This window comes from Rhamphochromis sp. 'chilingali' (assembly GCF_963969265.1).
Source record: "Rhamphochromis sp. 'chilingali' genome assembly, chromosome: 10".
Taxonomy (NCBI): Eukaryota; Metazoa; Chordata; class Actinopteri; order Cichliformes; family Cichlidae; genus Rhamphochromis; species Rhamphochromis sp. 'chilingali'.
In genome coordinates, this window is record NC_137937.1 from 5,982,395 (window position 1) to 5,994,878 (window position 12,484).

The 12,484-nt window shown below is 42.0% G+C and overlaps 2 protein-coding genes across 7 annotated transcripts in view; one reads left to right on the top strand and one right to left on the bottom strand.

Moving 5' to 3' along the window:
- Nucleotides 1-2,628: 2,628 nt before the first annotated feature.
- LOC308404087 (uncharacterized protein) lies at nucleotides 2,629-8,290 on the bottom strand. Of its 3 annotated transcripts, XM_080893933.1 has the most exons (6): nucleotides 7,203-8,290; nucleotides 7,078-7,122; nucleotides 6,401-6,504; nucleotides 6,060-6,212; nucleotides 4,283-4,375; nucleotides 2,629-4,148 (listed from the first exon to the last, which is right to left on the bottom strand). In XM_080893933.1, exons 3-6 carry the CDS (start codon nucleotides 6,455-6,457, stop codon nucleotides 4,116-4,118), a joined length of 336 nt encoding a protein of 111 aa, XP_080750059.1. In that variant the 5' UTR covers nucleotides 6,458-6,504; nucleotides 7,078-7,122; nucleotides 7,203-8,290; the 3' UTR covers nucleotides 2,629-4,115. The 3 variants fall into 3 exon arrangements, 1 of the variants encoding a protein (XP_080750059.1); XR_013973059.1 differs by lacking the exon at nucleotides 7,203-8,290 and having other exon boundaries at nucleotides 2,629-4,135; nucleotides 7,078-7,126; XR_013973060.1 differs by lacking the exon at nucleotides 7,203-8,290 and having other exon boundaries at nucleotides 2,629-4,139; nucleotides 7,078-7,126.
- A 3,465-nt stretch (nucleotides 8,291-11,755) lies between these two features.
- Nucleotides 11,756-12,484, top strand: part of kat6a (K(lysine) acetyltransferase 6A) — a 39,524-nt gene continuing 38,795 nt past the window's right edge. For 2 of the 4 annotated variants that reach the window (XM_080893926.1, XM_080893929.1), the window contains exon 1: nucleotides 11,756-11,908. The gene's annotated coding sequence lies outside the window, so the exon portion shown is untranslated. Of the gene's footprint in view, nucleotides 11,909-11,934; nucleotides 12,028-12,143; nucleotides 12,402-12,484 lie in introns of those variants that run through there. The other 2 variants (XM_080893928.1, XM_080893927.1) reach the window with 2 other exon arrangements.

Below are 12,484 nucleotides of genomic sequence, written 5' to 3' on the forward strand. Positions count from 1 at the left end.
TGTTTAACGCCACAATCCACATTCAAATTTCTTATTATATACAGTAAAAGGCACGAGCACAGGGACGAGAGAAGAGTGAGCAACTAACTCAAGCCATCGTTTGATAATGTCCAGGTTTGTTGGGTTCATTCATTTGCCTTAAACACACCTGACTTTTCCATGACTTTTAAATACTTACACATCAAGAGGCCTTGATTAGTTGGAAAAAATGTAATTCAAGCTGGACTCGATATGTAAACATCCTTATTTACCCAAACTAAACAGGCTTTTAATCAGAGAAACTATTTTAATTGGATTTCTCCATAATGGTTCTGACATGTAACTGCAAGAGTATTTCAAATAAAGAAAAAAAAATACTCACAGGCTGCGTGGACGACACACAGTTCAAAATCTGATAACAAAAACAGCAGCAGCAATAAAACAAGCGCTGTAGCTGTACCACGAGTTTTTTTTCATAACCACGGGGATGCCGTCGGTTTATTTGGCTTGGCAAATGTCCAGCTTTTAAACCAGAGGCAGGAAGAAGTGAAGCAGAGCAAAGAGCCAGCAGGCCCGACAGCAGGCATTCAGAGCAGAAGGTGCTGCTGTGCATCAGGTGGAGGAGATGTGCACGTTTCTCTGTGTGTGTGTGTATGTGTGTGAGAGAGAGAGAGGACAGGGAAGGGGAGGGTTGCAGGGGGCAGGTGGACACTGGTTCGGCTTGCTGGGGGCTCAGGCCTCACTAGCAGGTGGATGCTCGGAGAATAGAATTTTTTTTTAAGGGAGGGATTAGGGGGATGAAAGGAAGCTAAGGATTACTGGCCTCCTTTTCTGCACCAAAGATGGAAAACGAGCCAAGGGTGTCATACTACAACATCCATTTGCTGGTCGGAGCAAAAGCTGCTACACAGTGCCAAATGTCCACTATAGAAATGACGGTTGCTGCATCCACAAACACCAGATAAAACTGCACAATACATGAATAGATAACCACGATCATGAAATGCTGCTTTTATGGGGTTTGTGTGAAAAACCCTTTCTAGATGGGAAGCAGTGATTTTGTCCCAGACAATCCCAGATGCTCACTTGTGGAAGTTGTTGGCTCCTAGATTAAATGGGAGATGTTACGTTCTATATTTTTATCTCTTTGCATGATCTGCAGTTTAAAATATTCCTCATTCCAGCTTTCTTCTGAATGGCTACTCTTTGTGAACAAGCGATAGGATGTAGAGGCTTCTGTGATCACGGAGAACGTGACCATATAAGGACATCCACGCTTATCAACGTCACAAAGATTTAAGAGTAGAAAAAAACGTCTGAATTCTGAGCTTTTGGCACACAGTACGGTGGCCGTGAGAGGTCAAACGTACTCCAATTTAAAAAAAAAACACCAGCAAAAAAATAAATGCTATGCTAAATGCTAGATAAAAAGCACACAAAACACAACAGATGTTGAATAAAACAAAACAGAAAGAGGAGGAAAAGACATCAGCAAGCACGAGAGCAGAAGTGATGAGCTAACAGTGAACAGCTAATAGCAGTTAGCAACACGTTAATAAAGTGTCTGCAGTATTACGTGAAATGTGTATTTTAAAAAGAATATTTACTTGCATCTTTTTCTCCCTCACAACACTAAAGAATCCTCAGCTGATTTTAAGCGCGTCTCGGTGCAATTTTTTACATGTTTTGGTTTTAGGTCACTTCATCAGCTGTTCCGTCACCTTAATAGAATAGAATAGAATAGAATTCAACTTTATTGTCATTGCACATGCACAGGTACAGGGCAACAAAATGCAGTTTGCATCCATCCAGAAGTGCTTTAGTGATATAGATATATTACAATATATATTAGCAATAGTATAGATATGTAAGTATATTACAGAAATGGGTCTATTATGGTATGTTATAATGTACACGGTATGAAGTATGTTGTGAATGTTCTTTAACTATAAGTATGTACAGGCTGTAGTGAGTACAAGCTATGTACAGGATATGAGCAGGATATAAATATGAAAAACTATACAGAATATGAAATAAATAACTTTACAGAAATCTGAGATATACAGTTATACAGAAATGGGAACTATGCAAGTTGTAAACAGTTGTAGGATTAAAGATTATCGAATGTACAGAATGATTATTTACACAGAGCTATACAGTAGTGCAGTTAAGATAAGTGAGGGTGTGGATAGTTTCTACAGAGGCTATATAAAGTGCTAGTGGTTGTGAGTGGTGGTTCAGTCCATGTTATTATTGTGTGTTTGAGGGTACACTTGTCCATTGTGGGTGTGTGTATGTTCAGTCCATGTGTTAACGTGGGTCAGATGTCAGGAGGCAGAGTTCAGGAGTCTGACAGCTGTGGGGAAGAAGCTGTTCCGGTACCTGGTGGTCTTAGTCCGGAGGCTCCTGTAGCGCCTCCCAGAGGGCAGGAGGGTGAAGAGTCCATGTGATGGGTGACTGGGGTCTTTGATGATCTTCCCAGCCCTTTTCAGACACCGCTTCCTGTAGATGTAGGTGTAGGTGCTCCCTTCCTTCCCCATCTCCAGCTGCCTCCCTCTTCCCGCTCCTCCACAACCACCCACACATGCAGGACCTTGGAGTAGGGGTATGTCACCAGGGTGCAGAGGAGGCCACCCCCCCTGTCCCCTTCTGGCTGCCTCTGCCTCAATTTTATCCCACAACTTAGACATTCACATTACTCACACTCTCATTACACATACATATAGGATCTTGGGGGTGGGCACGATACACGGAATCCAAAGTACCATCAGGGTGTACACCTCACCCCTGGCGTCGTTGCCCACCTCTCAATGTTAAATACACTCTAAGAAATAAAATGTTGTATTTACTCCACCCAGTTATGTCAACCGGTTCCACACAACTGGGTTAGTGAAATATAAAATGTATGATATATTTAATTTGAACAAGAAATTTTAAGTAGATCTGATAACATTTGGATAATTAAATGCAAATCAAAAGAATCATGTTGTATTAGCTGAATATCATAATGTTGATCTAACTAACCTTGTTGATTTAAATTGAGAAGACTAAATAAAACCTACTCAACCAAAACAAGCTCTACTTACTTTAAGAAATAACATGTTGTATTTACTCCACCCAGTTATGTCAACCGGTTCCACACAACTGGGTTAGTGAAATATAAAATGTATGATATATTTAATTTGAACAACAAATTTTAAGTAAATCTGATAAATCTACTCACCCAAAACACGCTCTACTGAAACTATAGGATTAAATCACTTTAACAGAATTGCAACTTATTCTATTTAAGTTTGTAAATTAAAAAAATTGAACACCAGTTTATTCAGTTAACCTAACTTTAATAACACTTTGTGTAAAACTTGTTGAAGCACACTTTGAGCAATTCAAATGCTTCTAGATCTTTTTTCCTAAACAATCTTTACATATATTCAAGTGCATTTTAAGTGCAGGAAGACAAGATAAAGAATGTCATGTTAAACTGAAATGATTAAAACTGGAAAGTGTTGTGATTCCAACATTTTTAACATTAACATGACTTAATGTAAACTTGATTGGGCTACAATGAAAAGCCCACAATACAGCCCTGCAAACAGCTGGTAGAAATTACTTTAGTGTCATTTTTGTCCATATTTACAAAAATAACCTTTGCTTCAAAACTTAAACTGAAGTCCAAAGTTAGGAGCAGTCTTTTTCAGTGTAGTTGGATGTTGGTAAAGGTTCAAGAACAAAGAACGCAGAAAAGTGAAAGGCCTTGCAGAAGTTCTTGTGGCAATTCAAACTGAACAGTTTATGAAGTGCAAGGAGAAGGGTTCGAGAACCTTAAAGTTCAGTGTCCTCTATAGTTCAGTGCAGGCTGTTTCACTCAAGCAGTTTGTTTTTCAGAACCTGCACCTTCATGGATAGGTTGTTCCCATCCAACTCCATCAGCACCTTCTGAAGAAATTCAAATGTGTATTTCAGGTGCTTTGGGTAGCTCAGATTTAGACTGTAGATTAATCCAAGCAGGAGGGCACAACCCTTTGCCACATCACTAAGAGCTTGCAGCACAGTGCATCCTTTACGATGACACCAATGTCCTCAGGTGTATCTGCAGAGTTTGCTCCTTCATGTCTGAACAACATAGACTCCCAAAGTCAGCTTCTCTGTTTCTCTGCTTGCTCCAAGATCCACATAAATAAAAATAAAAGAAAAAGATAAGTTAATTGCGTACATATACATATGGACAAGTAAGTCCACCTTCCATTTCCAATCCCAAATTAAAAAAAGGAAAATAGCTGATAATTTTCCTTTTTTAACTTACCAAGAATTCCTTGAACAGGTCATCTGGCTTTTCATTTAAGTAGAGACAGACAGCTTTCAGAATGCATTCCCGTCGAACATCAATGCTGGGATTCTGGTGGAGATAAGAACTCAATATGAGGGAAGTTTCCTATTTTGGTTCCTTTCAACCTCTTTACAAAACAAAGTCAAAAATATTAACACATAATCCAGATAAGTGATTAAGCAATGTTTCATAACTCACATCAGTGACGTGCAGTGAGGTTCATGATTGGTAAGGCACTGACTCCTCTGAGTCAGATAAACAAATATATGAACTCAAAAATCGAAGCTTTTCAATTTTGACATTACGTGAAAGCTTTCATTTTTGCTTTAATAAATTCTAGATTGTTCAACAATATATTTAATAATTGTGCCCCTAAAAATATTCAAATTAAATAGAAGATTAGAACTGGGCAATATGGACTTAAAATCCTATCATGACATTTTGTGGTATTTTTTGCGATAACAATAAGTCTGTGAAGGTTCTCAGTCATCCAGGTCATCGTAGTCTAAGGCGCTTGGAAAGAAAAGTGAAGCTTCTTCAGTGAAGAAGCTTCTCGGATGAGAGATGAAACGTCTTCAAGCAACTTAAAGAAGTCCAGACGCTTTTCTTTCCAAGCTTCTTAACAATAAGAGTTACAATAAAAGATCATAATAGTATTTTTGCCTATAAATCTATCAATGCAGCCTCACAAATACAAATACTGCAAATTAAACTTAGCAAATGTGCTATTTAGACAAACCAGCAGTTATTTATCTTGTTGAATTGATAATAAGTTTGACATTAATGGAAGTAATAGTCTCAACTAAATTATCATATATTTTTTTAGAGGTTTGAAAGCAGTCTATCATTTTAATCACATAGGACGTGTTTTATCACAATATTGATAAGCGATGCAATAAGTGCCCAGCCCTACAGAAGATGCATTAAAATTTATTTAGGTTTGGTGTGTCTCATTTTTTGTGTGTAGTAAATAAATTGGTCAAATGACCTGGAAACAATTATATAAAAATCATTCATTTTACATCAATTTATTAATTTATAAATAGGAGATGCATTAAAATAAAATTGGTGCGTCTCATTGCTTAGGACTGATTTGGTGTCAATTTGTCCTTTGTGAAATTTACTGATGCTCCCTAAGAGTGCTGCTTTATCCACTGTGTCAATGGCGCTCTCAGTGTAATGTGATTACACTGTGAATCCTTATACATGTTGCCTTTAGGGTTCAGCACTGCCCTCCATCAGCCTTACTCCATGCATTTTTGCAGCACATTTATGACCAATAACATTAAACATGTAACACAGATTCGTCAAATACATTAGGTAGTCTGCAAGTCATCATCTGTATTACATGTGTAATCAAACATGTACGTTGGCAATTTAGAGAAACAGCAGTGGGATTGCGCATGTGTGTGTCTGTGGTGAGACACAGCATCATCATTGCCTCCTCTCAGCGTTTTACCTTGTATTTGAACAGAAAATCCGTAATGACAGCAATTTTGACCATAAAAATATTGAAATCACACAGAAAGCAAATTAAAAATCTAGTGTACAAATTGAATTTCTCTTTTGTTAGTATTTTACTTCTCATTAAGGTGCCTCACTTGACTGCATGTCACTGATTCACATGTATCTACAAAATATTCAAATTTACACATATTCAGTTGAAAAAAAATTCTGATTAATGACAGACACAGAAGTTGAAGAAGCATTCAAATAATTTCAGAGCTCAATCAAGGTCAACTAAAATACATACCCTATCCATGGCTGCCATGATTAAGTTGATATTGCGTTTAGCTGTTCCCCCCTTCTTTTTGAACACTCTAAGGTGGTCAGCGTAGTGGTCCAGCTTGGCCATGAAAGTCGACAACAAAGGGACCATGGTGATGCGGGCGAACTCCGCAACAACCTGAAACATATTAAAAATTACAACTAGAGAGTATTCTCTATTAATTTGATTAGAGGCCACATGCAAGAATGTTACAACTTTCAGTCAAACATTTTGTATCTTTTAAAATTAACAATTTACAGTACTTTGTTCTTCAAATACAAGTTCTTATGAAAATGACTTCCAATAACAAAGTTAGTAAGAATTACCTCAGTCTCTGAAAACAGGGCAGGCCATCTGTTTTTGACCTCTGCAATGAATGGCATGTCTTTGATGATTTCCTGTCTTCGGTAGCGATGATAGCCAATGGAAACTGATACAAGGAGTTAAATGGATTATATATAACAGTATTACACATTATTCTGCACTTCAATGACAACAGATGAACGCATGTCTTATACTTTACAAATCAAAATGTTAATCGCTTAAATCCCTGCGTTTGACACTAAACCAGAAATCAACATGGAGTCGAATTCTTTCAAACAATGTAGCAAGTTAATTGAGGCACATTTCTAAAATACACTATACATTCATTTCATTCTTCAAACTACAGGATCGCTGGCGCTCCCGGTGGTCATTACTGATGTCAGGGAGCAGGTGCGGTAGATGTTGGGAGTAATTTTAAAACTGTCGGTCTTAGTAGGCAAGTCTCACCTTAACAGGAATCGCAAAAGATTTTGGAAAATTACACCGAAGCAGGTTCAACAATATTTGTTAAATGTCTTCATACTTCTAACACGTGAGAGAGGTATACAAACTAGAGTGTTAAAAAATTTACCAGGCATCATTTGTTTAAAAAAAATGCAAAAGTATTCCCGAAAGTGTCAGATGTTTATCAGTTAGTATACATTAATCAAATTTGTCATCCTTAAATTGTTGTACTTACCAAATAATCCTCAGATGGCGATGGATTCTATCCAGGATACTAAGCATATCGTTAGCTTCATAGCATAATTGCCTAAGTCATTTGACTAAGTCAATGACTTAGGCACTTATGCTATGAAGCTAACGATATGCAAGTCTCAGTTGAAAATGGCGGATGATCAAACTTCCACACTGCACATGTGCAAACTTAGAAGTATGGAGAGCCTATTAGGACAATCCTCTTTAAATTAAAGTGCTCTTCATTTTAAATGAACTTTTTACGTTGGATTTAATTTACTGCATTTTGTTGTATTGAAATCTTATGTTGTTAATTAAATTCAAAACAACATACTTGTGTTTAAAGTTAAAAATCAATTGGTGGCATTAGTTTTAACATAAAACATTTACATAATGCTACCAACATCAGTGTGTCATTTCTTAGAGTGTACACGTAGACATTGAGGGCTAGCAGGAGGGACCATGCGCTTACCTGCTGCTCTCTGGCAGGTAGCTCCATGCCCTCCTGGGTTTTAAATGCACCTTAGAACACATATGCATCAACACTACAATGAGCGGGTGGAGGGAGGTTTGGAGTCTTCTCTCACCCCCGTTCTCTGCGACCTGCTGGAGCGGGGGGGCTAGGAGGAGGAGTTGGCCGTCCGACTGCGGTCTGGAGTGTGGGGCCTCCCTGCTGCTGCGGAGTCGGGGCAGTCTGCCTCCCCCCACCGCAGGGAAAAGGGTAACACCACCTGGGTCTGGGTGCAGTTTCCCCCTCCAGGGGTAAGGGCACCTAGACCCGGTTTGTAGAGTACGCTTGGGGAGTGTGATCGTGTGTACAGCGTCTCTTTATGTCTGTCTCCACGTTGGTTGAGTGTGGAGTAAGTGCATATGAGAGCATTGGGGGGGGGGGGGGATGGATGTTTGTATATGTGTGTGCCTGTATTTCTGTGTCTATATGTCAGGTTGGGTGTCAGGCGCCACCTCTCTGGGGACATCTCAGGCCCTCCAAGGTTTGGAGGCCTATCTCCCCCTACCACCACTTCCCTGCCAGTGGCGGACTCCCTCAGACATCGGTGCGTTGGTGGTTCTTTGTGTCCGGGGATGGGCGTCCAGGTACACACCGGCTCACTCCTTGGCGGCCGCTTATCGGGGCCTGGAGCCTGGGGCTCGCTCGGGCCACTTCGGAGGTGGGGTGCCCCCGGCCTCTCGGCCTGGGGCTCGGTCACTCAGGCACGGCTGGCTGCCGGCGGAGCTCACGGGCGCGTCACTGCAACTCCCCCTGGCTTCTGCTCCGCGGCTGCTGAGTGAGCCCTCATCTGGGACTCTCCTCAGCTCTTTCTGGGACAGTGGCGCGGCTGCCCCTCTGTTGGTCTTCCTTGGTCTCTTGTGTTCTGGGGGCCTCTGGATGTCTGGAGTTTTGATCTCCTCCATACCTGCTTCATGCCCTGGAGGACGGGGCTGTGGCCCCCCCACACCCTCTAGCAGATCATTACATGAAGGAACCTTTTAAAAAAAACAAAAACAAGCGCGTCCATGCTCACAGGTGTACACATGGGTGATCACACCCACAAACTACACCCTTTTTGGCTCCTACCTCAAAGCACACTGTGTTCTGTTGATCTTATGTGCTGCACAATAATGTTTAACATTTAGTATTTACTGTCATATTCCCATATATCATTGTGATGTTGTTTATTCTATTACTCTTGTTCTCTTCTGCTTGTTTTCTTTTTTCTTTCTCAGCAGGTGAACCAGGTGATCGATATATGCATTTTTTTTCTTTTTTTTTTTTTCTGCTCATTCTGTTGGTTTTTGTCTTTTGCCCTTCTCCCCCGTCCCTCTTCTCAGCTGTTTCTCTTTCCCTCTTTCTTTCTCCCCTTCTTTCCCCCAGTCAAGTCTGTCCCGTATTCAGCAAGTGAAAATAAAATAAACAATAAAAGGTGAATCAAATGGACCATTACGGCAAGGCTGGGATGGTCAATTTGGTAAAGTAAATCCGTTGGGCATCTTTCTTTGCCTTTAGACAACAATTCTGATGGCAAAAGAGCCAAACGGGACAGGCAAAAAAAATAAATAAAGGTGTAGGTGCTCCGGCGATGCGCTGGGCAGTTTTCACGACCCTCTGCAACGCCTTCCGGTCCGAGGCAGAGCAGTTCCTGTACCAGACTGTTATACAGTTGGTCAGGTTGCTCTCGATGGTGCAACGATAGAAGTTCACCAGGATGTCTGAGGACAGGTGGTTCTTCCTCAGAGTCCACAAGAAGAATAGGCGCTGGTGAGCCTTCTTGACCAGCTTGGAGCAGTTGGTCGTCCAGGTGAGATCCTCGGAGATGTGGACTCCCAGGAACTTGAAGCTGCTCACACGCTCCACAGCCGTCCCCTTAATGTGGATGGGTGGATGTGGGTCAGCATTCCTCCTGTAGTCCACGATGAGCTCCTTGGTCTTCTCGGTGTTAAGCAGCAGGTTGTTTCTGTCACACCACTCAGCCAGACGATCCACCTTAATGTCTCCCCAAAAACATTTCTGCTCTGTCTCTATGTCTCTTGAGTTTTTTTTCTCCTACTTAAGTTGTGTTTTATTGTTTCTATTTCTTTTTTCTTTTTTTTATTCAGCTTCCGTACTGTTTTGTGTGCTTTTGCAGCATTTTTCAGTTTTTGCTGGAGTTTTCTGAAGTTGCCGTGCATTCGAGCTCTCGGGGCCACCATCAACCTAATTCAATTTTGTTTATATAGCACCGAATCACAACAACAGTTGCCTCAAGGCGCTTTATATTGTCAGGTAAAGACCTTACAATAATACACTGTAGGCATAATAGGTCCACTTTAAACACTGCGTTTAATTAATTATCTAAGTCAATTTGCAATAATTTTCTGCCCTACTTCTTGTCTGTTAGCTGGTCAATCCACTACTAATCTAATAAAGATGAGTATATGCCAACAAAAATGTGTGTAAATACAGTTTTAGATCCTTTAAATATCCCGTCTCGCACTCCTCCACTTCCCCCAGATGACAGTTATAAAATAGGTAAAACTTCAGCTCAGTTTATGTAACTGAATCAATTATGATCTTACCAAAATTACAATAGGGTGGCTCCCTACTCCTCCACTCCGTGCCCCACCCTGATTAGTTTTCTCCTGTTGCTGTGTGTTGGTGAACATGGCCTCTGCTGTGGATCATGGTACACAACATTATTTATTCATGGCTGGGAACGATAGATGCAGTGCAGGCTCCTCCTGAGTATTGTCCATCTGTTAGCTGGCCTACTGTACACAGTAATATAATGTGAGTCCTCAGGAGGCACGTGCTAATAGCAGCTCATGTGTTAACGCATCACACTATTTATCTTTGCAATAACACTACTGTTAATTACAATTAGTTGGTGATTTATTTGTCCCTGAAGGAGTGCGGGGAAAACAGCCAGTAAAATGTGACCTTACTGGGTTTTATTTGATCACCGCTGCACTGCTGGGGGTTCGCTCTCTCGCAGGACACCTCTAACATGGGAAAACATCAGGTCTAATTGCTCCCCTATAAGACACTGTCTCTGAGGACTGCTGTACACATCATTTTACACAAAGCTGCAGATAATTTAATTTCCACCCAGGGAGCTCTCGGCATTAGACTGCTGCCAGATTTCAAACACAAGTAACCTCCCGTGTCATGATGGTTGTGAAATTGAAGCAGCAAAAATCCGATTTCATCTACTGACTGATTTTCTTATGAATAAGGAAAGGGTTCTGCTTAGATTGTTCAAACTTCCCCGTGGCGCATTTAGAAATTATTATTACATGATTAGTAGTCTCTCTCTCCTGTCATTTTCTGCAACATACTATAAGTTTAAACACCCATGACTCGCACACATTCGCTTTAAAATTAAGCACAGTGTGGATTCGAGCACACAGAGAGCGATACCTTTAGACAAAGTTGCTTCCACCTGTCACCAGATGCCATAGTTGATGTGACTCTGAGAGCTGCACAAGCCCTGCTTTGGCCAAACGTGGATATAAAATAAAGGTGTTAGACTCGGTGTGTCATTTAATCAAACGTAACAAAGTGGGATGGCCGCAGAGACTTTACATTAACCGCTTCCTTTGCTGGAGAGATAATTCTGTGTTTCACAGTCTGATGAGCGATGCATCACTAAGACTACACTGCACAGGCAGATAATAACATGCTTTATCATGTACTGTAATACTCCAGATAGCTCCACACGGCAACATCTGATCACCTCTGGGGGGAGAAAAAAAATCTGGCTCAATTTCCATCTTCAGTTTAAAACACACACGGCTTCCACAATAGACTGCAATGTGGAGGAGTGTCTCACTTTGATCTTTAAATACCCTCTAACGTTAAGACACGCTCATTGGCTTTGATTTTTTTTTTTTTTTTTTTACAACTGCCAGGCAAAATACAGACGCTCCCTTGAATCTCCTCCTGTGTAGCTGTAGTACAGCAGAGAATGCGTGAACACCTATCCTCTTTTTATTTTTTTCCCTCCTCCAACACAACCACCACCATCTGTCCCTTTCTTCCATTTCATGTGCTCAAGCAATATCCACACCCCTCTCATAGCAACAGCACGCCGCCGCCGCCCCCGCACCTTGCAGTGAATTTTTCTTTTTTTCTTTTTGCTCCGTCCCCTGGATCTTCGCCTCGCACCATGCAGACGGTCCCTGGGCCCTGCCTGACTGTTCAGTCTTCCCCCCTCCCCCACCAGCCGTGCTCCTGTTTCACTCAAAGATGGCGTCGGCTCTAGAGCCCCTGGTCTCTGGCTGCATTTTTTGGGCTTGTTGTTGTCTTCGTTTCGCACGGTTTTGGCACCTTCTCCTCGGCGGCTCGATACCAAATTCCGGTGAGTAGCAGCGGAAGCCGGATGGGAGGATACGAGATTTTCTCCGCGGTCCGCTTTGCCCGAGCTTCCCTCCGAAACCAGAACCGGACCATCTCTGGCTTTCTGGGGAACCGCGAGAGGTAGAAGGGGAGAGGGGTACGGAGGGGATGGTGATCGCGGATGTGGGTGGGGGGTATAGAGGGGAGGGAGGGGGGCGAACAGAGGCCTAGCTTTACTCCGTTTTAGCGGCCTTGTCTTCACGGCACCGCAGGCTGTAGCGTTACGTGGGAGGGCGGTTAGCGGAGGGAGAAAGTCAGCGAGGTGCGGACCACTGGTAGGGATGCGTCTACGCGGGCAGAGCCTGCTCGCCCATGCCGAAGATTGAGAGCTAGGCCGCGGAACCAGCACTGCTGCAGAACCACCCGCTAAGACCATCTTAAATATTGCACTTGCCCGCTAGCCGAGATGGCCGTCTGCAAGTTGCATTGTGCCTCATACAAGGCCGCGATCTCACGTTAGTATCTGAGTGACATTCATGGGGAGAATATTCGCAGTGTTTGCTGTGGTGTGATGCTTTGTATTGTCAGAAATCCCAGG